This window comes from Suillus plorans (genome assembly GCF_016647745.1).
Source record: "Suillus plorans strain S12 chromosome Unknown HD556scaffold_2, whole genome shotgun sequence".
Classification (NCBI taxonomy): domain Eukaryota; kingdom Fungi; phylum Basidiomycota; class Agaricomycetes; order Boletales; family Suillaceae; genus Suillus; species Suillus plorans.
Window position 1 is genome coordinate 633,343 of NW_024537386.1, and position 24,844 is coordinate 658,186.

The 24,844-nt window shown below is 48.9% G+C and overlaps 7 protein-coding genes across 7 annotated transcripts; 5 read left to right on the plus strand and 2 right to left on the minus strand.

The window, feature by feature from the left end:
* Positions 1–2,659: 2,659 nt before the first annotated feature.
* Positions 2,660–4,060, plus strand: HD556DRAFT_316787 (uncharacterized protein). The gene is made up of 5 exons (XM_041310252.1): positions 2,660–2,793; positions 2,850–2,921; positions 2,974–3,468; positions 3,520–3,809; positions 3,860–4,060. Exons 1-5 carry the CDS (start codon positions 2,730–2,732, stop codon positions 3,977–3,979), a joined length of 1,041 nt encoding a protein of 346 aa, XP_041166965.1. The 5' UTR covers positions 2,660–2,729; the 3' UTR covers positions 3,980–4,060.
* Positions 4,061–7,383: 3,323 nt separating this feature from the next.
* HD556DRAFT_316957 (uncharacterized protein) lies at positions 7,384–7,961 on the minus strand. The gene is made up of 2 exons (XM_041310253.1): positions 7,731–7,961; positions 7,384–7,671 (listed from the first exon to the last, which is right to left on the minus strand). The coding sequence occupies exons 1-2, from the start codon at positions 7,770–7,772 to the stop codon at positions 7,429–7,431; spliced, it is 285 nt and encodes a 94-aa protein (XP_041166966.1). The 5' UTR covers positions 7,773–7,961; the 3' UTR covers positions 7,384–7,428.
* An 808-nt stretch (positions 7,962–8,769) lies between these two features.
* Positions 8,770–10,572, plus strand: HD556DRAFT_317052 (uncharacterized protein). Its single transcript, XM_041310254.1, has 2 exons — positions 8,770–9,971; positions 10,025–10,572. Exons 1-2 carry the CDS (start codon positions 8,924–8,926, stop codon positions 10,501–10,503), a joined length of 1,527 nt encoding a protein of 508 aa, XP_041166967.1. The 5' UTR covers positions 8,770–8,923; the 3' UTR covers positions 10,504–10,572.
* A 1,948-nt stretch (positions 10,573–12,520) lies between these two features.
* On the plus strand, positions 12,521–13,722 carry HD556DRAFT_1302951 (uncharacterized protein; the record flags this gene model as incomplete). The annotated part of the gene is made up of 6 exons (XM_041299568.1): positions 12,521–12,734; positions 12,839–12,875; positions 12,906–13,231; positions 13,377–13,534; positions 13,582–13,611; positions 13,654–13,722. The coding sequence occupies 6 exons, from the start codon at positions 12,521–12,523 to the stop codon at positions 13,720–13,722; spliced, it is 834 nt and encodes a 277-aa protein (XP_041166968.1).
* Positions 13,723–14,327: 605 nt separating this feature from the next.
* HD556DRAFT_317368 (uncharacterized protein) lies at positions 14,328–16,861 on the plus strand. Its single transcript, XM_041310255.1, has 4 exons — positions 14,328–14,894; positions 14,952–15,517; positions 15,571–15,805; positions 15,859–16,861. Exons 1-4 carry the CDS (start codon positions 14,721–14,723, stop codon positions 16,783–16,785), a joined length of 1,902 nt encoding a protein of 633 aa, XP_041166969.1. The 5' UTR covers positions 14,328–14,720; the 3' UTR covers positions 16,786–16,861.
* A 9-nt stretch (positions 16,862–16,870) lies between these two features.
* Positions 16,871–20,767, minus strand: HD556DRAFT_1322282 (component of IIS longevity pathway SMK-1-domain-containing protein). The gene is made up of 11 exons (XM_041301377.1): positions 20,333–20,767; positions 20,152–20,274; positions 19,884–20,068; positions 19,734–19,830; positions 19,603–19,683; positions 18,679–19,544; positions 18,494–18,629; positions 18,265–18,438; positions 18,046–18,215; positions 17,836–17,996; positions 16,871–17,786 (listed from the first exon to the last, which is right to left on the minus strand). The coding sequence occupies exons 1-11, from the start codon at positions 20,709–20,711 to the stop codon at positions 16,937–16,939; spliced, it is 3,222 nt and encodes a 1,073-aa protein (XP_041166970.1). The 5' UTR covers positions 20,712–20,767; the 3' UTR covers positions 16,871–16,936.
* Positions 20,768–22,559: 1,792 nt separating this feature from the next.
* HD556DRAFT_1322287 (kinase-like domain-containing protein) lies at positions 22,560–24,808 on the plus strand. Its single transcript, XM_041301378.1, has 6 exons — positions 22,560–23,491; positions 23,547–23,627; positions 23,688–23,981; positions 24,041–24,193; positions 24,244–24,352; positions 24,404–24,808. The coding sequence occupies exons 1-6, from the start codon at positions 22,640–22,642 to the stop codon at positions 24,685–24,687; spliced, it is 1,773 nt and encodes a 590-aa protein (XP_041166971.1). The 5' UTR covers positions 22,560–22,639; the 3' UTR covers positions 24,688–24,808.
* Positions 24,809–24,844: the final 36 nt, after the last annotated feature.

A 24,844-nucleotide genomic window follows, 5' to 3' on the forward strand; every position in this document is an offset into this window, starting at 1 on the left:
ATCGCGGGCTTGGTGAGATGCTATGAGGGTGTTTATGTTGGGCTTCTTTGCATCCCTGCAAGTTCGCCCAGGAATCTTTCAGCTCAAGTCGCCGCGGACAGTCCTGCCTGCAATAGTAGTCTCTGGCCCCTGGGTATCTTGAGCTTAATGACGCTTAAATCAGGTTCTCAGGTGCTTACAGTTGTTCGTGTGTTGTCCAGCAGGTGATCCAGACACTGAAGGTGAGACAGGTGGCACGGCAGCTATCTTTGAGCACGCGCTTGTCGCAGTCAGTGACGTAGAGAGGTTCACGGATAGCGAGAAACTCGGCGGCGGGGGTTACCTGCAAGCAGGTACCCGTATCAGATAGACGCACAAACGTTTGCCGTCATTGCCAACTAACTTAACTGAAAACGGGGTCCGTTTTTCGCATGGAGAGGTACGCGTGCCCAAAGAGTCTCATGCCCACGGCCATTTTCATCCGATGAGTTACGTCCTCGTCATGGTGAAGCCCCTTTATTGTCAGCACTGAGGTGAATGAACGTTGAGAGGTACCGCACGGAGCGTATTGAGTCACACAATCAATTTGGTTTTCCGATAATAGTACTCTGCCTGTAGCTAGACACGGTGCCTCTGCGATATTTTCTCGCAGTGGCTAATCTAGGCAGTTCCCCCGGGCCGCCATCTTCGCTCCCGCCCGGTTCCTTGCCATCTACCAAGCTCCACACGTTACCGATTACGAGGAGAGCGTGCTGTTCAGGGTCATCGAACGACTCACCGCACAGCCGCAAATTTCGCCCGAGGGCACTAAGCATTCCCCGCATAGGGTCATGCCCTATAGTAGGTTGACAAATTAACCCTGTGAAAACTGCCCGGATATGTCAAGGACAGGCTTAGTTGTAGATCTCTGTCATACATGGATGACACTTGGAAGCAGAGCATTAGCTCTTCTTCTAGGAGCCTTCTCATAGCATCATGTGCATGGGACTCGGATCTAGATATGTGACTTGATCGAGTTGCCCGCGCGCGTGCTAGTTAAACGCAGATGGACACTTTTGACTCATCAATGCAATTCGGAGGGTGTAATCTCCATTTTACTTAGAGTTTTTTGGTGCTGTCCCCGTCTGAAACACGAAACCGAAGAGTATACACTCGTGACCAGTGATAGTCCGCCTATGACACAAGCCCGCAGGTCACCAGTCCACGCCACCCATCGGTTGGGAATATCAACACAGAGAGCTGGGGCAGTACAGAACTTCCTACAGGGCCATCATGTTCAGCAAAGCGTCGGAAGACCAAAAGTGGATGAGATGCGAACTAGCTTAGACACCTCCGACGGACTCAACCTTAACGGCGACATGTAGAGTTCAATAGCAATGGTGCATTTAGTAATCATTGACCACGGTGGCATCGCTGCATACTGCTGGATGACAGTGTGGAGACCTGCTCGTGGAGTTTCATCAATATAGGATGATATCGAAGGACAGAACTTTGTGTACATTACATAAACACAGCATTGCCGCAGCTTCATCGCAATGGACAGCATCCCATCATCGCTGCGGATTCACTACGGATAGCCAGAGATAAGCCAAAGTGTAAATGAACAATTTCTCAAGGTAGAATGCGCCCCAAGGCGCATCATTACGACCATCCCATCTCAGATAAGATTAGAACACTCGTTGGTATCTCCATGCTTCGCAGACTGTCCAGGAATTTGAATGCATTTATTTTTATTGGATGGTTATTTCAACACTTCATTATATTCGCCATGGTGGCGTCCACAGCGGAGTATTCGACCGGGACTGAATGTTGTATTTCAAAGATATGCACAGCCGAACCTTCCACGCTACTGCCAAAGCGGATGGATTGCAATGTGCCTGATAAAGTTTGTACGACAGGTGACGACAGTAAGCGTCTGAGGCCTTGAGAATGTGAAGACGACATTGGCTCACCTTGAGTGCCAAGTTCGACGCGGTACATCTAGTATACTATTCTTGTGGTTATCATGGTCAACGTCGTCACACGGTCGTTAAAATGGTACATCGGGTGTGTTGGTCAGGTCATCCCAATGTTTCATCCTGTGAAAGCGTTTCGATCGTGTCAGCGAAAAGTCGATGACATGAACCCTCACCAAAATTAGCACATGTGATCATAGATTCGCAAATGCTGTGGTTTTGTGAGAAAGTGGGAGTGTAGAAGTCCGCATAACCTTCTTCGTGTATTCGACCAGTACCGACTCGGAGAACTGGTCATAACGGAATCGACGCACGGACAACAGAGAAGACTTGCACAACGTGCGAAAGTTCTCATTGAAAAAAGCGAGGTGCCCCGTTAGCTTCTTTATTTAGAAGGGACGACCGTCGTCTATAAGGGTCTGGATAGGGGAGATTACTTTGATCCTATCAGTGGCACTGAGGATGCTGGGCATAAATCGATGTTCAGGCTGCACTAGTATAGCAGTTTGGGATAGTCAGTGCTTCCATTATTCCATGGCATTGTTGCTGACAGAACCTGCGAACAGCTACGACATCGACTTGTTTGAATATGTCGACACCCTTGCGCCTTGACTTGACTCGAGTTGGATGAATGATGAACGATTTTCATTGGTTGACTGCGCCTTATTACTTTCATTACATAACTCCAAAATTCGCGGAGTTTGAACTCCACGGTCGTGGTTTGTCATCTAGTCAGCACACCCTGAGCCGAAACCCTCAACAACTGACGATTGACAATATTAAAACGTGGAGACCATGAGCACTGCGAGCGTCCAAAATTTGGAGGAAGCTGTCACGATAGCGTCAGAGTTCATAATGAGTGAGCCAACCTCAGAGTCCATGTGATTTGGCAAGCTAAAGAGGTTCAATAATTAGCTCTTGACAACTTGCCTAGCGAAGTACAATTTCTGCTGCAAGAACTTCGCTCGAAAGAGACCGATTCTCAAGGTATGCAGCTACAATATCACAGACTCTGACAAAACATTTATTTATATTGAAGACATTCAGAATGATCTAGCCAAAGAGGCTCATAAATATATGCGACATGTCCTACGATCAGACGGCACAGACCCCATTTCGAAAGAGAAGGATAGGACTATAGCACCACCGACTGAGAAACTGAAGGATGCTCAAGAAAAACTTTCAGCGCTTTCAGACGAGAAAATTGCTCTGGCCTCTCGTATTGTCGACCTACTCTCTAGGAAGCGGGCCCGGTTAGAATACGACCTGGGTCGTGTCCTTGTTCTACAAGGAGAAACGGATCCAGCATCTGTTTTTGCCGGAGCCGCATCTTCGACTCCAGTTGCTGTATCAGGACTTGGTAGTGGCGCTGCCGGCTATGTGCTTGGAGGACGCAATCCAGCCGCTCAAATTAATGAAAGCTTGCGAAATGCGTTCGCTGGCGGTACCGCTACTCCTTTGGCAAGTGGCTCAGGAAGCATGACCTCTGTCGGAGGGCGTGCTTCGGTTGCTGGAGAAGACAATGCTTTCAAAAGTGAGTTTGCGCTTGTGCCATTGAACTTTGGTGCTGAACGTTAGATTCAAGAACGGAGATTGATGGGGACGCAGGGATCTATCAAGCTGCCATCACCGGCACCGTCTGCCTATGTACCGTCTACTCGAGGTCGCCGGAGAAGACGGGGAGCTTCATCTGAGGCTGAAGACTTCGATTTTGATTATGGAGATGAAACTCAAGGTGCAGAGGAAGCAGAAGCAGAGGAAGGTGATGGCGAGGAGGGCGAAGATGGCGAAGACAAGGAACTGTACTGCTTCTGTCAGAAGCTGAGTTACGGAGAAATGATCGCGTGTGACAACCCAGATTGCCCGTATCAATGGGTAAGCCTAATATTTCATCTTTTGGCAACCGTGATCTGACACGTTTGTAGTTTCACCTCCCTTGTGTCAACCTCAAGCAACCACTGCCCGAGAGTTGGTTCTGTGACGACTGCATTAGAAAGATGGGTCCTCCTGCATCTGGTCCTGGCCGTAAGGGCCGGAAGAAATAGGCCTTCCTCCTCTCGCTCACCATCTCGGGCTTTCCCTTACTATGTCCGTCCTTGGCAACGTTCGTGGCAGTGAACCCAGCCAGGTATGACCGAGTAAACCGGGAGTACACTCACGACACAGGCTGAAGTAAAATCAAATCACAAGGTCCTCAAGCAGGGCGTCTACTGTGAGAGCATTCGTCCATAATGGAATACTTCCCCCTCGTTGTGGTCGTGATGGACCCCAATCCGTACGTTCGCTTGTTGTCTTACTTGGTTGTCGCTTGGGCTTCTGCTTTGTAGTATACTGAGTGCCTCTCGGTGGCCTGTGCATGTGGCTTCGGAGCTGTCTAGGTTCCGTTGGAAGCATGGATCCACAAGTAGATTGTACGCGTGTACATGTGGTGAGGTGGTCGACTCCTGAATAAGAATCCTTCCTTCCTTCATCAATAAGCGCTGTCAGCCAATCTGAATTTCCCGCGTTTGAAACCAAACGTATGTGTGTGGCCTAGTCTTGCCAAGCCTCCCACAGCGCAAACTACATTGCCGCCGGCGTACCTGTTATGTGGGGTCATTCGCTACACGTTCAGGTTTCCGTTGGTTTGTTCAAAGCGAAGAACCTTATTGTTGACGTGCCCGTTGAGTGGCGTAGTGCTGCTCTCAAAACAGATTTGTATAAGCAGCACAAGCGTAAAGGCCTGTCATACGATTACTGGTGCTAAGATCTAAGATAGCTAGCTACTGACCATAGGGGATAACTCCCATGACTCGCTCTCCACGTGTGATGACTGTAGTGGCGTTTTGCAGGCACCGACATTCTTATTGTGGCGCGAGACCCACGTAGGCCATATGCATGGATGGTGAAACGCACACTAAGGCTCAGCTGAGTTGTTAGCTTAGACAAAAGAAGCACCCTTCTTTTGTCTTTAAGATGAAGCTCTTACATACTTGAAAATGGAAGCCGGGTGAAACTTGCAACCGCGAGCCACAAACGACGACCGACCTGTACCCACTCTTGGCCCACAATTAATGGCTGAGGGCATAATTACAATATGCCATAACGGATTCGTAACGGGTTTACAACTGTATTTTTACTTCACGAGCACCCTGGTTGCGATGTATCGATGCTAGGACCGCGGTTAGATATAATGCCGTGATGCTCAAGTCTTTTCCATGTCTATCTAACCAAACCAACGATCGTATACTCGGTGATGCCGGAGGCGTAACTGTGTGAATGAAGTGAAAGCTATCGACTGGTTCGCTGGCATCGGCTTTCCGTCGTGTCTCTACTCCACTGGGTAACCGACCTCGGGTAGAACATGGGCGTAAATTATGTTCTCTAATGAAAATCTCGCTAGAGGGTCACTAGTGGGGGCTCACACTAAATTACTCGTATGTAGCTTAATACAGAACAGGGTTTGTACACGCTTGTCTCGACTTCTTTCTTTCCAGATTACGGCATCATGATATGGCGGCGCGTTCAAACCGTCCGACGGGTAACGTAACTCTCCTCCTGCCGCCACACGACCGTCCCCGGCGGTGATCTATTGTACGTAGCACGTCGCTCTGAACAGGGCACTCAGACGACGTCTTAGAAGCCTTCGTGGCGTTTATGTCCAGGGCCCGGGTTAAACGGTCCGGCAAGTGGCGACTCGTCCAGTGTACTTTTCATCCATCAAGCACGCCAGGAGGAAATCCAGAAACTCTTCTTTCCATTCGCACAGGCATAAACGGATCACCCAGGGCCAGAAATGTACCACAGTGCACAAGTGCCCACATTCCCTGCGCCCTGTTGCCAATACGTACATGGTGCTAGTGCCCACGGCGTGCCTCCGGGTAATTTCAAGATCACCGCAGGACTTCGTTTGAAGATAGAAAGACGCGAACTTGCCTAGAAAACTCTGGTTCGCTGTGAAAAGTACGGAGTTTACCGGTGTGAGGAGCAGGAGAAGCGTTCATCGCGAGCTGCCGAAGACATGGACATGTGCTTCCAGTTCGATAAGTAGTAATTTACTATCCTATGACCGGAGCCGCGCAATCGAATCCTACTTACTTTGGAAGAAGCCCTTGCAAATGGGTGGCACGCTAACAAAGTGCTCTTGATAAGACCCTTTGAATGCCGGAGTACCAGTGCACCCGCGAATGGTTCCTGTCAATGGTTATGAATAGAAAGGGGTATACCAGTTAATTCAGAGTTGCGGCGACCTCATGATACCCTGACGCCTTTCCTCCCCCCCTCTTCCAATAGCTGACGATAGGAGGTTGGGCTGTGGAGTCTGTGTGGGTCACTCATCCGCTGCCATCGCACTGGAAGGAAGCGAACGAGCTACCATTCGGCTGGACTCACATGATACGCTGTCTTTCCATAACAGTGTGCCCTCCTTTTGGGCAATGGTGAAGAGAGACAGGCACATTGAGTGTCCGACGCCCATACAAGACGGGAAAAACCGAATCAATACTAACCTTCGGGGCACGTGGAGTATGGGTAAGACGTAGATGGAAGTGGGCGGCCTAGGACATGTCATGGGGGAGTCCTCAAATTTGCAAACAAGGGTTTCCTGAGGGTTTGTGCTAGGAACGTTCATCTTCAGGGGTTCGGGGAGTCTAGCGACTTGCCCGTTCATTTAATCGTGGAATGTGCCAATGAATGAGAACGATAATTGTGGCCGTTAGTACTATGCTAGTGAACCACCTATGGGGTGGCCCATCGGCTTTAAACTTAAGTTGCGCGACGATAAGGCCCCGTCCCGCTTATATTCAGTACGTTGACCCAGTATGTGTGGACAAACTCCACACATAGCTTTTTTGACAGCGGTGTCAATGTAATGTGCAACGTGATAAGCTTAAGAAAAGCGCTCAAGCAAAGTTCAAGACCTGCAGACAAAAATACGTCATCTAGACCACAATGCTGGCTACAAGCAGAACACCGTAATCTGACACGCGTCCTGCAGAGGGGAAGGCAATGTCAATCCTTATGCCTTTTCATCTCCGTCTCCGCGCTGTACAGTTAATGTAACGGAAAGATGAAATCATGGAGGTGCTTCTGGGGCGGGCGATGTGATTATAACACATGTCCCACACTAAACCCATGTTTCAAAGTCGAGGAAACCTTCTTCAACCTGTGCCGCATCAGTGATCAAACGAGTGGAAGATTCGCGCTCTGGGATTTAAATATTCACCGTACTTGATGGAGGGATGATTCACCATGTGTCTGTGTCTGTGTCTGTGACATAGTTATGATGTACAATTGCTCCACAGGGTTACAGGATGAACCAGGCAACCGAACAATTTCAATTGACGACGGAGCTTCTGGACTCGGATTGCTAAAGGTTAGAGATACCAGTAAGATGAATAGAGCCTGTGTTTCATCGGAGAGTTGAAATACAAGCGCTATTACGTTGGATACTAGACTCTGGGCCACAAGTGCCCAATCTGAGGACCATAGGACTCCCGGAATGAAACCGACAAAGTTACACCCCGCCAGTGCAACAATACAGCATCGCAAGCATAGCCCATGCAAAGATGATCACATGGATAAGCTTTGGGGTTATGCCGTGACAGTGCTGTAATTCCGACGAACCATAAGGTCCATAAAGAGGACACAGCATAGATGCATGTGGTAGGATGTTCAATTGTCCTTTCGGGTGTAGCGCTAGCACAGGAATCAAGAAGGGCGTTAGAATGATGCTGAATTGAGGTAACATGCGAGCGGGCTATGATTGGTGACGAAACAAGTTCATTGAATTGGACCGAATCCAATTGGACCTCGAACCTTGATCTTCCTTTGAGTGAGTTTCGGCGTACGATATGGCATGATGGTGAATGCGGATGATCGCAACAGGGGCAGGTCGGAAGTTGGGTGAGATACCGGAGTTTCAAGTTGAACTGAAGTAGTGGATGACCCCGCGGAGGAGAATTCAGATAATGGTTATCGAGGGGAGGTTGAATTAAACCGCAGTACTAGTGAGCGGTGTTAGCAGTGAGAGGCCTAGTTTAACCATCACGAGCTTAGACCACGGGTATAATTCATTTATCGATTCGAGTCCGCTTAGCAGCTAGGGGAAGGCGTCGGGGGTGGATGGGGTTGGAGGTTGGAAGCGGGACACCCCACAGGATATCATCGCACTGGAAGTAGGACCAGCAAAGCAAGTTCCATATTTAGACGTGAAGCACTGTGAGAACTAATAATAAGAATGGAGCTGCGCAGGCGGCCACTCGCAAATAGGTACGGTAAGAGCTTTGTGGCAGTGAAGTATGTGGTAGTATTGTCAAAAAGAAGAATAAAGGTGCAACACAGGATGACTCAAAGGCTACGGCAGCGTATGCGGAGGATCAAGAAGACTTCCTAAATTGGATCTTATGCGAAAGTAGAAACATTTAACTCACTCTTTTCAAGGGAGACGGGGTTTGACTTGCAATAACTGGCGGAGGGTGAGGGGAAGCGTGAGATAAATAGGCTTAAATAAGTAAAAATGGTACAATACACGGGGTCACAAGACGGCACGATGTCGGCACGGAGGGCATTATCCAATCAGGACAGGCCAACGAAGTGAGACTAGGACTCAGTTCCGACGGGGCGCTACTCACAAGTTAAAAATTGTTAAAAATGTACAAATTTATTGTGAAGAGAGCGTTTGCATGCTGTGCGTGGGAATTCAATGGACGTAATATGGAGGAAGCGATTTGTTTGTTTTTGTTTGCATTATATTTGATTATATTTGGGGCGCGATAAGAGATCTACCGGAAGAATCTGAATCTTGTTTTTGAACGGGATGTTCCGCGAATACCGAGATAGTGGAACGGGCTAGAAAGAAAGAGTAACCAAAATCTGGGAGAGGAGCTTTTTGCTCTAGTCCAAATTTGAACACTGCATGGACCTTCTTCTTATAATTTACCCGTACAGTGTCCTTTACCGATTCTTGTCTTCAACAATTCTAAACTTTTTTTTTCTTTCAATCCTCTGTCATGGATTTTGCAGCCTACGCATCTCCATACCCCGACTCATCCCCCGCCTACTCCGAGTCTTCTTCGACTCCTCGTACTCCATCTCCTCAATCCGTTGACCTCATCCCCACTCATAACTTTAAACATCCGATCCCCACTGTTCCAACAATATTTCAGGAAGACTCATATCTTCCATCCGACGTAGGATCAATGATCCAAAACGATTCTTGGGTTTCCCAAGCCAACTACAACAATTATCCAGCGCCACAAAGCTCCCTCCTTCGCGAGTTGTACGAGCCGGAACCCTACCAGAGTGAAGCGTACATCGACGATCACGCCCACTACAATGAATGGCAGCACCAACAACAACAGCAGCAACAACATCATCAACAGCACCAGCAAATGCACTTGCGCCAGCCCGACCACCATACACTTCGTCGCGCCACTTTCCCTTATGTCAGACATGACTTCCCCCAGCACCATATACCTCACCACCCCCAATTTTATGACCAATACCCGTCCATGTACAATGACTCGCTTTCAATGTCCCCAGATCCATCTGAGTCCCGTCACCCCCACGATCCTCAGTCCATTAAGCTAGAGGACACCCCCCTCATTGTTCCTTCCCAATTGGGTTTCGCAGCTCATACTCTTCACGGTCATCACCACCCTGGTTTCCTCCCCTCCGGAGCCGGTGCTTCAGTGCCAATTCAACACACAGATGATGCTGCTAGCAAAGAGACTCAGTACCTCAGAAGGCGTTGTTTTAATTGCCATACAACAGAGCCGCCTTCATGGCGCCGCTCCACTCTCAATCCTGGAAAGATCGTCTGTAATAAATGTGGTCTTTATGAGCGTACCCATTTGCGTCCACGTCCCCTTCGCTTCGATGAGCTAAGGGCAGGTGGAAAGACGCGTAAACCTGGCGAAAAGAAGGTACAAAAACCTGCTCCTCTAGCTGGTTCACCCCAGATCAAGAAGGAGCCGCGAGAGTTCGGTATGGCAAGGCGTAGCTCCGTTTCGAGCACCGCATCGAGTGGTGGCGCAGTCAGCGACTGGGATGATAATGGTAAGTTTCATTATTTCTAACCCGTTGTTAAGCACGTGCTAACAATTTCACAGTGTCGGTGTATTCGTCACAGCCTCCTACCCCTGGCTCTATCTCCGGCCCTCCTTCTAGCTATTCATCGCCTTCCATTGCCACGTTTCCCATTCCTCGTAGTTCGCAGAGCCCGCCTATCGATGCCGGCCCTCAGGGTCCAATTCGTCTCCCTAACGCCCCGTTGACAGACATCGCGTCTCTTCAACAACAGGCGCCTAGGAAGTCGGCAACTGCCCCGGGTTATTTCCCCCAACCTCCAATCTCGTACCAGGGACAGGAGATGTTGCGTCGAGGCTCAATGCCTAGGCTCTGCGAGCAGCCACGCCAAGTGCAGTTTGCTTCGCCGCAGATTCCAACGCAATCACTAGCTCCCCTGCAGGGCCCTACTTCGGAAGCGCCCGCTGAAAAGTCGCCGCAGATCGCGCAGATGCAGATTTCGTCACCTCAAATGATCACTTCATCGCCTGTACCCGCAACAGCCGAGCCACCGTCATCCTGAGAGGACGGCACGAGACACGTGTTTTTCATGCCTTACCCTGATTATCACGCTCGTTTGGATCTTGGTATTTATTCGGTTTTACAACTCAATTCGCACATCGTCATCTTGAGCTCGATTTTCACGGCTTATTTAATTATTCACGTCGTCGCAAAACGGCGACCGACAAAGACGCGGGCAAAACGGTATCTATATCCCGACAATATATCCTGTATCCTATATTTCCCGCCTCGCATCCAACCCTGTCGACTATGTCTATATTGCGCATATACATATCGCCTCATAAACCATACCCTGCCAGCCATACCGCGTTTTGTATGTCGTCTCGATGATAGATACCCGTCTCACCAATACGAATGACTGCCGAATGTGCATGGAAGAAGAAAGGGAGTGTACTTGTATAACGCCATTGTTATTAGTTAGTATACCTACTTAGAACCTTTTTCGAATTTCAGACGCAGGAACATGATTTTTTGCTATGCACACTGTTGGAGTGGCACCATTCAAATATTCATGTCCGCCAATAAGTTAAGGTTGACTCAACCGCGTTAGCAACGACGAGGACTAAGTTAGCCTGGAGAGGTAAATTGCTGTAAATTGATAACGTTCTTGAGGTGACCACGCTGGACACGCCCCTTCATTAACCTGCTGCTTCGGGAGGCACACGCTCGCTAGGAAACCCACTCATCCCCTTTGCGTCGAACTACAAGCGTCATATTCCTCTCCTTGACCGCCCAGGTGCGGCGAACATGAGGCGCGCGAGAAGCACCAAGAATGGACGCTTAGGCATAATGTAAGTGAAACGTTCCTTGAAATGTACCTCTAGCGTCATGAAAGGCAACGTTATTCTATTCAGTTCTCATCAATTGGAAAGCTCAAAGAAAGCCCCAAGAGCGCTAAAAACGGGGGTGATCAAGCGCAATACGTACAAACTACGTGGCAACAGTGGAATCCGAGTAATAATGCTCCATTATTCCTCGGCTGTGCAAGCGCTGAGACAGCAAGTTTGAAGTTAACGTTCATCGTACCTTCGAAACATTCGTGTGACCGGCCGCCATACCATCGCTTTGAGTGGGGCGTGACACGCCGGAACCGCCCTAATAGCATCCCCAATTGAAATTTTCTGCCAGCGAAGCACTTTGTTCTTCCGAATTCTGCTCTTCTCGTCGGATGCAGTCACAGACGACGCTTCGAGGGCTCACGTGTCTTGTCAATGTCACTCTTGTCAGGGTCAGCCGTGGATCTTAGTATTCTTACACTTGTGTGTGCTCCTGGTAGGTTCGCCTCGGTCGCACAGTAGATCTGACCCCACACACTAGGAAATCACACGTGGACTCTGGCAGGGTTGGTGACAACCCGTCCACACCGGTCCACCCCCGGCCCGCTCGAATGGAATCGAAAGTCAGTTCCTCGTCAAGATCTGCCAAACGAAGTGCCACCGTTAATTAAGAATTCAGCAAACTGAAACAATATTCAACGTCCATGGGCTCCGGTAGTTATGCAGGGCCGAGGCCAGCGGTTTCCCAGCCAGTCTTGCTTGACAGCGTGTGCAAGTTGGTGGTCTCCGCCGTAGAAGTTCTGGGATGAAGGACCTGGCGAGACGAATTTTTGTCGGCTCGATTGTCTTTGGATGACCTGAATTTGAATCTTCACGGATGCGGGTTTAAGGAGGAGGAATACCATAAATTTGGACGAGCGTTGATAGGACTAACTGTTGAGGCTAGGATGTTCCAGATAACTGGTCACGCGCGGTCAGTAGTTGATTGCATGGACGATCACATATATGAATCGTCAACCATAATTTCACTGTAACATATTATATCTTACCAACGTCGAGACGCAAGCTATAAGATTTTGATTTTCTTTGACGTGCGGGTGAATATAATGATGTTTTGCTTTCATGCCACGTCCGCCATTACTGAACATCAAGCTCTAAATTGAAACTGGACTAATTAGCTTGTGCCTGTAGCGACGCTCGGGTCGTCATACGGACCGAGGCTCACGTTTATGCTCGCTGGAAATGAGCCACGAGAACCAATGGTCCGATGAAAGAAATAGTAGCCCTGGAAGACGAAGGACAGATGAGTTTGCAGTGCTCCTGACGATAATTTTAAATCTGATAATACCTAGCAGAGGAACATCCGAGCCAGTGGGTGACCTGGTAACGCGAACCTCCCCTATTTTTACCCATGACCAGGAAGAGCCAGGAGGTTCCGGGTTTACGGTCGTTCACGGTAATTAATGTGGGCACATAACTTTTAGGTGCATGCAGGCACAGCTGGCCAATGGTGCAGGTTTTGCGCTGCTTGTGTCTAAAATTTCATCCCTGTCTCCGTAGGTAAGTGTTTTGAAATTCTCGGGCCATCCGCACGAAGGTGAGTTCGTTTTGCTATTGGGTAGCACAGATTATGCGGCTCGTTGGCCTTCAAGTTCCCCGCATTTTTTACTGCGATGCAATATTATTATTGTCAGCCGCCGCAAGTAAATATTTCGGTGACTGATCGTTTCATCGGATATGATAATTTCCAATCCCAAGGTTGTCGACCAAGGACTCGAACGTTTGGAACTGTCAAAAACGCGGGGTCATTTATCGCTACCCCTGCATACTCGACATTTCCCCCGACTGCCGCACTGCATCGGAATGACGTACCGACCGCCATGTACGGGCGGATATCCTGGAGGAATAACCAACGCAATAACCAACACAGGGGAAACGCTCCGCTCTTGTGGTGTAAGTAGTTACCGGGAATGAGCCAGCGCTGATCTCAAGTCGAATGCTGCAAGGACTAGGCTAGAATGAAATCCCTTCCATGGGAATTTGAAACTTGGTCAGACTTGCGACAATGAAGTGCGAAGGTTTTACCCCTTTTTACTAGTTGGCTCCAATGATTCTAGGATGACCGGCACGGGTCTCTCAGGCTGGTGCACTCCGACACTACGGATTTACAATTTGTATGGCTTGCTTGGAAAGCTCCATGGCGTAGCTGCTAGCTTTGTGCAGAGCGGTGCCAAAATTGCCAATAAACCACCACTGGTGTGAAGTATACGGTCAATTTGAATTATTCACCACATGGTTCCAAGGTCGTCGTCGTCGTCGTCTGGTGGTGGATCGTGAGTTCATGCGTTGCTTATCTTGGACTCAATTCTTCAAAGCATACCGATATAGCATCTGTTACGACTAGTTACGACGAAAATAAGCCTTTCAGAGGGTTCAAGATCTAAGAACTTCACTGGTGGAGATTTTCCAATTCCGGTGCGCTCAGGCGCACACGGATTACTTTACTGGTGAATGTATTGCATTTGCGACTCCACGGTGAATTCATTGGTCTCGCTGCAGTGCTAGAGGTCGCCTATCCCCACGAGCGACTTCAGAGGTACTTCGAGGTCACGATGCATCACGGACTTCTCTCCGCAACCGAGGCAGTCGAGGCCTGTCATCTCCGCTACACGAGCACAATGAACCCAGTAACAGGGATCTGCGGTGCTGCCATGGATAATTGATCGATGAATCGTGCAATGCACAGCCGCTGATGCTACCGACCTCCCTTCCCAGACTCAAGCTTATGAGCAGCCACAAGGCATCGCAATCGTGATTGCGACATGTCCACTAAGAGGTTATCAACCCACTGCCACCATGGTCGCTCACATACCCATCCCTTGACCCTTGTGCCAGTGCTTGTGACCTGAATATCTAATTCGGACAAGAGCCCCGTTGATTTCGAATTTTTCACGATAACGGTCCATGATCCACGTATATAGATGCCTTCATTTATTTTTCATAGATCAAGTCCGTTCACTGCAACGTTGTAGGTCCGTATTGTGAATATACAGTGATTTTGACAGTAGCAGATTCAGTGTCGGACCCAGTGTTTCTTTTCCCACCCACGTTTCGAGGGTCATTTGAAGCGTACGTTTTGATGCCACTCCAGCAGATTCAAAATTTCCATAGACATGAAACTCAGCGAATTGTTCCTCACCCAGGCTCCTTCAAGATTTAGGGAAGGAAGTAACCACAGCTCGAAACCCAGTTCACAGCCGCAGAATGCCACGATTTATGGATCCAAGCCATTTCTAGCACAACTTTGATCCGGAAGCTGGACGTCTAGAACACGAGTCGTGCTCTCCATGCGGTGCTTACTGCGTATCGACACTCACGCTCGACGCATGAGAAGGCCTTGTTGCCACAAGTCGCAACAACACTGTTTCATGTGAACATCATCATGCACATCTCCATCTCCTCAGTGCGCAAGGCCTTCCGACCGAGCGGCAAACAGCTGTCATGCTCTTCTTTCGAGATGATTCAAGCTGTTATCTCATTTGAAACTCTACCAGAAGATATACTCTACCATATTTTCAGCTACCTATCAGTAACGGAAATCGTGAGGTTGCAAAGGGTATGATTTTGTTTCGCATTCTGTCACCGGTGCCTTCGATTGACAGAAATATACAAGGTGTCCAAGACACTCAAGTCAGCCGTGCTTCGCGACGCAACCTGGTTTAATATCTACCGTACTTCCTCACGTCCACGTATTCCCGCATTATTGTCCACCAACTCCGCAAGTTATCTTCAGTCGTGGCTAACTTCAAGTGAGAAATTCGATCGCTGGTGCTCAAATGGCCCACGAGATGGGAAGATGACCATGGACAATAAAAGATATAATTCCCGAGCACTGAATTTCGGCAACAAAGAACTTCCACTGCCTGGAGTCGCTCGCAGAAGAACGGTCGAGCTCTATCCAGATGCTACCGGGAATCACACCCCTTACGGCCTCATTTTCAGCCGTTGGTTGATTGTCACCAGCATCTGCTCCTCAGAGGCACCTGTCAGGTGCTTTGACCTGGATGCAGACAAAGGAAATGACCCAGCCGAAGAAGCACCCTTGCAGCTCTATGCTAAACATTCGACTGTGCTGTACACGACCTCCGGCATGATTTTTGACCTCCGTTGCGTCCAAAGCACGCGAACCAACGGAGAACGTGTTGCATTTGTAATTTTAGTGGAGAATTTTTTTGCATTGTCTGTCGCTTTTTTTGTTCTGTCGGTGAAACTTAACGTTGGTTTTGATACAGGAAGGTATTCCAATTCCATATCAGCTCGAAAGGCTCTCAGCCACACGTCGTACTTCAAGATGTTTTTACAAGACATGACATGCATCTATCTAGTCTTCGAGAGGTTTCGCTTGGTCCGAGGTTAATTGCCATCAAGTACGCGCGAGGTGGTACTTTCAGGAGCCCAGGACCCAAGAGTGATCACATTCTCTGCCTTGACATTGAAACGTTCACAACATTTACTGTGACGCACGATGTAATGCACATGTCCATGCCTGTGCGCAGTTTAGCTGATTACTAGTCTGTCAGGATGCTGCTTCACCGAGCCCAGTCGAATCTATGCTTTCGTGCACCTCGCACTTGCTGCTACTGCGCGCGTCATCGACTCACACGTTGGTCGAAGCATATGAAATTCCTCCGTCCCAACCCAACGAGTGCAAACTGCAGGGCCCGGCTAACGATCTTAATCCAAATACGTCTGCAGGTCGCCTGCAACGTAGCCACGAGGGTGTTGTTGGTAGCAAGCTATCCAATGTAGTCATTGTTCACGACCCCATGTTTCCTTATTCTCGTTCTGCCGCCAGTGGCGAAGGCAGCTATCACGATGACGAAGGCGTCACAATCACCGCCTCATTCCACAATCGCACGGATGACCACAAAACATTCCTTGGTCTCGTGCGACTGACTTTATTGCCCCGAGATAGTCTCTCGAGCGGGGGCATCGCCACTAGGATATTGGGCTCACATATACATCCTACGGATCCCTCCCCGCCTACAGTAGTCATGGACTCTTCATTCAATGGCTCAACAAAGGGCTTCGTTTTCTATCCTGAAGAAGTCACAGAAACATCATTAATACCTAGGTTCCGCGTACGACCTGCACTGAGCGTTCGTTCGCCCCAACCTCCTGAAGCCGAGTTCATCTCCGTCATGCTTGGGGAGGGAACGGGGGAGAGATTGAAGAAGCGTCGGGAGATCACATCGCTGGTACGAACTACCGCAGCATCTCTACGATACACCGACTTTGCGTCTGGTGACGAGGATACCCTGGAAGAGGCACAAGCTGCTAGGAGGGCGCGGGCAACAATACGCGTGGTTCCATGTCCACTTCCGGTCGATGGTATTTCGGCAAGAGATATACTGTTCGACGGCTGCACAGGTCGGATGGTTTGCAAGCGGCCCGTACGTGTCGCTCACAGATGGATGAAGAGGATCGAGGTCTGGGATATCGTTTGAGGCGCTCGATGAGCCCAGAGCATTCTAATAGGCTATAGCATGTCCCGTGTTTTCTAGACTTTATGTAGCCTCGTTTGCGCTCAGTTTATTTCGCGTTCCCTCAAATAAAATTAACGAATGTACGGTCTATGAACACAGGGAAGACAACTAGCTAACCAGTATCCCCGTCTTTTGCACCAGGTTCTGAAGGTACAGGTGTCGAGGGTTGCGGCGCTGCAGTCACGATACCTCGTAATGCAAGCTTGAACTTTTTTGGTGGATCCTCCCCAGGCTTCACCGCATTTATTCTACCGCTCGAAGGCTCAGACTCCTTCCGTGAGCCTAGATCAGCTCGTTTTGGCTTATTAGCCAAAAGGTCTAGTTGCTCATCATCATCATCTCTTCTCCGCTTGTCACCAAGCCGTATCGGCAGCATCGAAAGCTTGGATGATGCCTTTGAAGGCGCGTTTGAAGGAGATGGGGCAATGGATTTAGAACGGAGTAGAGACTCCAAGAGGTTGTCCTCTTCATCCAAAGAGGACCGCCGAGGAAGTGGGGGCGGGCGTGAAGAAATTTGTCGATGAGATATTCTAGGACTGGGTGGTATGTCTGCAGCAGGTGAAAGGGGTGAGCTGCGTTGGCTGGCTGTCGTAGCGGCTTTGGATATTGGTCCCGAGGGTACTTTGGGCGAGGGTGGGCCGATTTCTTCCTCATCTTCGTCACGATAATCCACTAGAGATTTCAAGGGCGGAGTGCGAGGAAGTGCAAGTGGTTGTGGACGAAAGCCTTTCCCAACCATAGCACCACGTCGCTTTCGTTTCAATGCAGTATGCACGGGTGATGACGAGCGCCCGCGTAAATGAGGAGAGATGAATGGAGGGTTTTCGTCATATGGATCACGACTGCCAACTTGGGGAGAGATCGAGGGCGCATGGTTATCGCTTTCTTCATCCTCAGCATTGAAATAATCTTCTTCCTCGGCATCAACATTTCGGCCCATATGCCGGGGATCTCGAAGACTCCTATGACGAGAATGAGCAACGGCCTGTACGTCAGACAATAAGTACGTACTTGACCGGTTGTGACTCCTCTTTGGGAGGAGGTTCGATGTTGATCTCCCACCGCCGAATGAAAGACATGAACCTGTGACCACTAAGTGGCGATGCGGCCAGTTGTCGTACCAGTGATTCATGCTTCGTCATGCAGTGATTAATTGGGTCTTTAATATTTTCCTATACAACATGATCAGTTAAACGGACAAGGAACGAGGAAATGACGCACACGACGCATATGTTCGAAGAACTCCTGACATGAGGCACTTAGTAAACTATCTCGCCGAGACTCCTGTATCGTGAGATCCAAGATCGGTTTGAATACATCTAGTTTCATAAGGTGAATCATGAAATTTGGGTTGTTGACCTTGAGGCATATTCGGAAAAAGCGAAAGGCAGCTGCGCTCTTCAGTCAGTATAAATACTACACAATATGAACGAGATGTACCAAGACGTAAGTGCTTGTCCCGGGCTTTTAGGAATGAGGCCATACGAGCAGAGATGTGGGAGGAAAGCATGGAAAAGTGAATGCGGAAGCCATGCTGTTGAGCAAAGTTGCATACTAAGTCGCATAAGTATAGGTAAAGGTTAGTCTTCTCGCGTGAAAGCTTCAGCACTGGCTCTGTGATCAATAAATCAGTTACAAAATGTGATTCACGCGTCAGGTAGAAACGAACCAGTCTGGGTCTTGAAATCAGAGATGTCGTGGAATGGTTTGAATAGGAGTTCTATACATCTCTTGTAGAAGTAATCGAGAAACTTCTCAGTTCCCGGGTCGTCTTTCGGACGAAGTAACTTGACGTTCAAACCAGCCTGAAACCGCTGTGAGATAGTTACAATACGTAAATCAGACAACGCTTACGGGTGTCAAATCAGGACCATCCTTGGGAGAGACATCCAGCATGGTCTTCAGGGCATCTCCGACCTGACATTGCAACGCCAAATCCCGAGTATGTGTCAATACTTTGCACATTATTCGTAAAAGCGTCTCAGCTTGCTCTCCCATCGGCCGTCCCTCCTTACTCTCCCTCTCAATAGCTGAGGCTTGCTTGGTGATGTGATTTCGAACACCATTTAAATCGTGATCGAGCAGCGCAGACATCACTTCACCCGCAATGCTGATTGTTGTTTTCGCTTCTGGGTCATTCTCTGAAAGGGAGAACGCCCACTGAACAGCGAATAGGATACCCCGGTTGACAAGGGATCGAAAGAGGGAGATACGAGCAGCAAGCGGCACATTTTTACCCATGACGCAAAGCTGCTGTATGAGCACCAATACCTCTCTACGGAGGGCCAACTCATGCTCCGAGAGATTATCCGGTGGGCCGAATGAGAAAGGCTTTGGGGTTGATGTAGAGCCATTTGCACGAGCGCCGTTGGGTTTGCCGTCAACATCCATCTCCTCGCGCTTCTCATCCTTGTCTTTCCCTCCCGTTAAAACCTCCTCGTTCACATATAGCGACAATATTTCGCGGAGAAACATGGTGTCCTGCTGGACATGGTTAATTATGTCGATTTGGTTGAAGATAATGCAGGAGTTGAGGACATTGAAGGTGGAGTCGTCGAGAGCGCGCGCAAGAACGACGTCTTTAAGGAACTGTAAGCGATAGGTGTGGTGGATTTTCTTCTGGATCATGATGTCCTGTATGGGAATAGGTTGGTGAAATTTAGAGGTTACGTGGAGAAACTCTCGGTAGTTCGCTTTGTGATTTGGGAACTCCGGGTCATCTTTGAGGAAGTCGGATTGAGTTTGATGCACATCGTGCGGGAATAACAAGCAACATACATTCAAGCATGCCTACGGCACCAAAGAACACACTGTCATCGAGGATATGCTCGTATAGTCCATGATCATGAATCATTACTACTACAAAATATCGTCAACAAAAATTCGTCACGGGCGGCAGACAAACGCACATATGGTTTGCATGAGACTGCACAGTGCATGAAGATTCTCGGCGTTCTCCAAGTCCTCTGCCAGCTTGAAGACTTCTATCATCTTCGCGATATATTCCTGCTCAAAGCTTAGCGGTCCATCGTGAGGAATTTGATGATCTAAAGACAGACCTCGCGCAGAATATACTCGCATATTCTCTCCCTAATCGCCTGTCCACGCACCAGTGTTTTAATGGCACGTTCAATATCGGGAATATTCCCAAGTTCTGGTTGAGGCAAGTGGCCCGAGCGGATAATCGCTGCTGTCGTGGAGTGGTCGCTTCGGGGAGATGATGAACCGCCAACACTACTTTCTCCTGGAGGCGTGTAGGTGAGATAGTGCAAGAGGCAGGGGACCAGAATAGAAGCAGCGCGGCATAGGGTCAAGGGTTGTACATACCAACAACATTCATGTGACGCTGGACCTCAATGATGAAATTCCACACCTCTGCACACCCTTCTGCATCCTGGAAGCTCAAGGCGTAATCTGCACCGTCTGGTTCCGTCCAGACAATCAACGTATCTGGTGGTCGCGTGAGTAGGTATCAGCAGATCCTTGCAAATATATATACCAAACGGACCTTGTTGGCGTTGATAGACGTCAGTGGTGCGGATGCGAGTAGTCAGGATGAGTTTGTCGAAATGGACTTCTGAGCGAGCGATAAGGAAAGCCTGGTTGGTCTCGTTCTCGAATTGTCCATAACAAAAAGCGGTCCCTTGGTCAGCCCATTGTGAGCCAATAAGTTTGTAAACCTTTGTAGAACGTGGCAAACGACGGTCAGAGTTGGCCCTTAATGAACTCATGAAAACAAGACAGGCACGGAAGAACGAGCAAGAGCGTCGGCACTCTTGCTGGTGCGTAGCAAGTTGGTCTGCGCCAAGGTACGCCACGTTGTTGAAACGACCCATTCCTGGCATAGTTGACAAACCATACAAGGACGAGATGCAAGATGCCGACATGCAGAAGGGTGATGGATGATATATGCATGGCTCACCTTGACACGCTTAATATCAGGCTCTGTGTCTCGACTTTCCTGTGTGTCCTCGTGTGTATCAGAAGGATTCACAGCCTCGAGCATTGTCATTTCGTCAAGTTTAGGATGGTCTCCCACCCGGTGAAGGTCACCTATAAGCGAACTCCGTGGGTCATGGAGGTCAATATGATTGACAACATGATTTCCTAGTCCATCCTCCGTTCCAGAAAGCCCAGAAAAATCCAGCGAAAGAGGAGGCTGATGTGAATCCTCTTGGTGGAAAAGATGCGTAGCCTGTGATGATAAATTATGATGTTGTCCTTCGTTGTCGCCAGACGTCGTAGACTTGGATTGACTGACAACCTCCAGGCCGCTCATGACCAATAAATTGGTTTTGTACGTTGTCCTCTCGGCGCTGTGGTATTTCCCTACAGAAATGCCAATGCCTTGCCTTGGGGAATGTTTTGGTGTGAGCTCCCTTCGACCAACTAGAGCTTGCACGCCCGTGAGAACATCATCCAAAGGCGCCACGGACCTTTCCGGCTCACGTTGCTCCCAACTCCTTCATTGCTGAGCTACCTTACCGACGAGCTTCGACTACGTTCATGACTTTAACTCTTTTGTTGTGGTATCAAAGAAAGATTCAAGCGCTCTTCTGACGATAACCCCCGGGTAGTATTAATCTGGATCATGGTGCTATGACAAAACTCTCTCGATTTGGTGCGCCAGGGGCATTTAACGACACCATCCAGGATTCCTTCTCATCGATACTACTACGTGTTGCTTTGGTTCCGCACTGCATACATCTTTAAAGCTTTACGCTCAAGGCAAAGCTTGGGCAAAGCAAAACCTTTCACATCGACATCATATTACGTAAGATATGTGGTAGTGCCCCGATCAGTTGTGGACCCTGCAATTGTCTCCGCTTGCTTTGGGATGAGCCAAAGCGTTGTGGTCCCTTCCCAAGTTTTGACCACATCTACATTAGTGATCCCGTATTTGTGGTGGCACAGAATATGTCTGAGCTCTATTTAACGTCTGGTCTTTCCAGGACCCGGTCATAGCTCACATATCATAACGCCGCCCCCACTTATCTCAATGGCCCTCAAACATCTGCTTGCTCGCATCTTCAAACGTTTCAAGACGTCTGGATCTACCTCTGCATCGGATGTCGCTACTGCTGCAACGCCTGCCCCTGCATCAAATGTATCATCCCTAATTGAACGGTCTCCGGCTACCCAAGCGTTTTTTCCTATCAATGTAAACCTTCGCTTTCATGTAGTTTTGTCCCCCACTGCCGATGGCGCCCACATGTCAATCCAACAAAGTCAAGTATTACCTACTCTTGGCACAAGTTATGAAGGACATGCGTGTACCGCCCAGGGCTCTGCACTGCTTCTCGAGCCTTCTCCGTCAAATTCTGCAGTTGTATCTAATATCGAAACGACCGCCACGCAGTCGACGGAGATGGTCGATATGCTTCCTGATTCCGCTCTTTCTTCCGCACAAGGACTAAATTTCTTCGGACTCGGCACGACGTGCCCTCAAGGTATGTAAACCATCAATAGCCTTGGAGATATGTCTTTCATATGTGTAATACGGATGCTTACTGTTGAGTTTCCAGATGAGCAACAATCCTCGAACATGGCTGCCCTAACTCGATCTGCCTCCCTGACGGACATCACTCGAGACAGTGATATTCAATGCATAGCACCGGTTGAGGTCATGGCGCTTGTGACACCTATTTGTTCTCCACTTTCTGAATTTGCCGTCGCGCCGCCAGTTTTGGCTCGGACCATGCAGACCATCGAGAGCAAGGACATTGAGACGCCCCAAAAATGCGCTGGCGCAAGATCACTCATTTACATCGCAGGACCTTCTACCGGACCTACCGCTGAAACTGGCGTACTGTCGATGGCCCCTACTATCCTCGATGAACCTTCCTCTCAGAAAGCACGCCTGGGCTCACAGCAATACGACTATGTGTTTCCACATTCTCCCCTTGGCCAATCGCTATCGTCTGCTACTCACCCTTCCTCCTATAAATCATGCCTGGCCCCACATCGATACGATCCTCTAATTCCACAACTTCAATGTGACAGATCACCATCGTCTACCCCCCATGAACCACCGCGATGCCCACCTGGTCTAAAGCTTCCCGCAGATATGAATCCAGGAGTCCAAGCTGGGCACTTACGTGCACCATCTGTACAACTTACACAGCAGGGATCCCCCTCCGAATTACCACATGATGTTACCAAGCGGAACCTCGATAACGACGCATCACTACGACTTGCGCGAGGCAATACCGAGCTAAACCTCGGCGATATGTTCTCCACTCTTGAACCCAGTGCCTCGAATTTTCAGTCATCGTCGACACCTGAGGCAAAACAGGCCAGTGTTGTCGTTGAGAGGATTTCGAATGATGGGAATATTGCCTATTCCATTCAGGCAGGTGGTCATAAGTACTTCGCCACGGCACAGGTCGGCAGTGGAGGATTCGGTTATGTCTGGTACGCTATCAAAGACCAAACGGAGGAGGTCGCTATCAAGGTGATTGACAAGGCTGGGTTGCTTGCACAATCTGTGCACTGCGCCAAAGACAAACGCCCGACTATGCAACAACTACTCGAAGGCTCTGAGGCAGCAGCGGCAGCTATCAGTGCTGAATACGAGACATTCAAGCGCGTCACCGAAGAGCAATCCCCATTTTTGACTCCTTTGTTGCATGCCTTTGAGGACGAGGATAATTTTTACTTTGTGATGGTGCGTTTTCCTGATCATTATATCATTATCTGACTTTATGCTGAACGTGCCCCAGAGGTTCTATCCTCAGACTCTTCGCACTAGGGCAAAATTCGGATTCATGCATTGGCAGTTGCGTCTTGTTGCTGCTGAGCTTGTAAGTATCTCCTATGTTCAGCATGCAAGTTTGACCTAATGTGCTTCGCTACCCCTAAAGCTTCTCGCCCTCCAGCATCTTCACAAGCTGCGCGTCGTACATACGGACTTGAAGATGGAAAACGTGCTTGTAACTCCGTCCGGCCACGTATGCATTGCAGATTTTGGCAATGCCGAAGTCATGGACCGCAAACTGACCTATCAGCAATTTCACGACGAGCGCATGCACGGTATATCGGGTACCAAAGGTTACCTTCCTCCAGAGCGAGTCGAGGGAAGCCAGCGATATAACTTCAAGACGGATACCTGGACTTATGGTACCATTTTGCTGGAGCTTTTACTAATCAACGGCGGGGTGAGCTATCCTTTGTGGTTCTAGATCGCCCTGGCATTAAAGCTTACTCAACTCCCAAGCACTGGTACTCTATATATCATTTTAGTGACGGAACACATAAATTTGGCAATGACCACAAGATCCCCGAGGGTTACGGCCGACTGACCTTCATAAGACCGAACGATGAAATAGATCTCATCCAAGATAAGGACGCCAAGGATCTTCTTTGTTCTGTATGTCTCTAAGTCTTTGTGTCGTCGAGGTTGGCTTAACCCCTCATCAGATTTTCTTTCCCAAACACCATGCCATGAGACCCGAGTGGGAGTCAATTCGCAGCCACCCATTCTTCGCCTGTATTGACTGGCAGAAGTTAGAGAATCGAGGATACGATCGTAAGTTTACAATCAAACTCTACTGGCGTGCACTTGCTCATGTCCAACTAGCCATGTTCAAAGCTTGCTTGGGCAACACACCGCTCCAATCTGTCGACTCTGGCAAGATTGCCATTGAATGCTCTCACCCTCGGCTACCAGACTTCAAGAAAGCTGTGCACGAGCAAGCCAACGATAAATTCTCTCTTGGGCGAATGCACATGAACTACGAGTGCCCGAATGAATTGGCGCATGATGCTATGCATGGAGCAACTTGCAGGGCTCCAGGGACTCAGGTGCCCCGGAGGCATGTTTGTAAATGTGACTTGCCTGCCGATTGGGAGAAGGATCGATGAGGCATCTATGTCGCCTTGTAAATTTGTATATTCCAACTATTTATGATCGCTGTACCTGTAATATTTAGTATACATACTCACGACAACTCACGAACGTCAATCAATGTGTATTTGAATTGAATTGAACGCGTAGGGGTCGCTGACATAATTCATTTTC

Coding starts and splice junctions, on each gene's coding strand:
- HD556DRAFT_316957 (XM_041310253.1), bottom strand. CDS start 7,772: ATGCCATATCGTACGCCGAAACTCACTCAAAGGAAGATCAAG. Junction 7,672..7,730: donor TCACTCAAAGGAAGATCAAG/GTTCGAGGTCCA, acceptor CACCAATCATAG/CCCGCTCGCATGTTACCTCA.
- HD556DRAFT_1322282 (XM_041301377.1), bottom strand. CDS start 20,711: ATGTCGGCATCTTGCATCTCGTCCTTGTATGGTTTGTCAACTATGCCA. Junction 19,545..19,602: donor TGCCGTAGGCATGCTTGAAT/GTATGTTGCTTG, acceptor ACTTCCTCAAAG/ATGACCCGGAGTTCCCAAAT. Junction 17,997..18,045: donor TCTTCGAACATATGCGTCGT/GTGCGTCATTTC, acceptor CATGTTGTATAG/GAAAATATTAAAGACCCAAT.
- HD556DRAFT_1322287 (XM_041301378.1), top strand. CDS start 22,640: ATGGCCCCTACTATCCTCGATGAACCTTCCTCTCAGAAAGCACGCCTG. Junction 23,628..23,687: donor GTCTTGTTGCTGCTGAGCTT/GTAAGTATCTCC, acceptor CTACCCCTAAAG/CTTCTCGCCCTCCAGCATCT. Junction 24,194..24,243: donor CCAAGGATCTTCTTTGTTCT/GTATGTCTCTAA, acceptor ACCCCTCATCAG/ATTTTCTTTCCCAAACACCA.
- HD556DRAFT_317368 (XM_041310255.1), top strand. CDS start 14,721: ATGCACATCTCCATCTCCTCAGTGCGCAAGGCCTTCCGACCGAGCGGC. Junction 14,895..14,951: donor AAATCGTGAGGTTGCAAAGG/GTATGATTTTGT, acceptor GAAATATACAAG/GTGTCCAAGACACTCAAGTC. Junction 15,518..15,570: donor GTGGAGAATTTTTTTGCATT/GTCTGTCGCTTT, acceptor GTTTTGATACAG/GAAGGTATTCCAATTCCATA.
- HD556DRAFT_316787 (XM_041310252.1), top strand. CDS start 2,730: ATGAGCACTGCGAGCGTCCAAAATTTGGAGGAAGCTGTCACGATAGCG. Junction 2,922..2,973: donor GAAAGAGACCGATTCTCAAG/GTATGCAGCTAC, acceptor TTTATATTGAAG/ACATTCAGAATGATCTAGCC. Junction 3,810..3,859: donor CAGATTGCCCGTATCAATGG/GTAAGCCTAATA, acceptor ACACGTTTGTAG/TTTCACCTCCCTTGTGTCAA.
- HD556DRAFT_317052 (XM_041310254.1), top strand. CDS start 8,924: ATGGATTTTGCAGCCTACGCATCTCCATACCCCGACTCATCCCCCGCC. Junction 9,972..10,024: donor CAGCGACTGGGATGATAATG/GTAAGTTTCATT, acceptor ACAATTTCACAG/TGTCGGTGTATTCGTCACAG.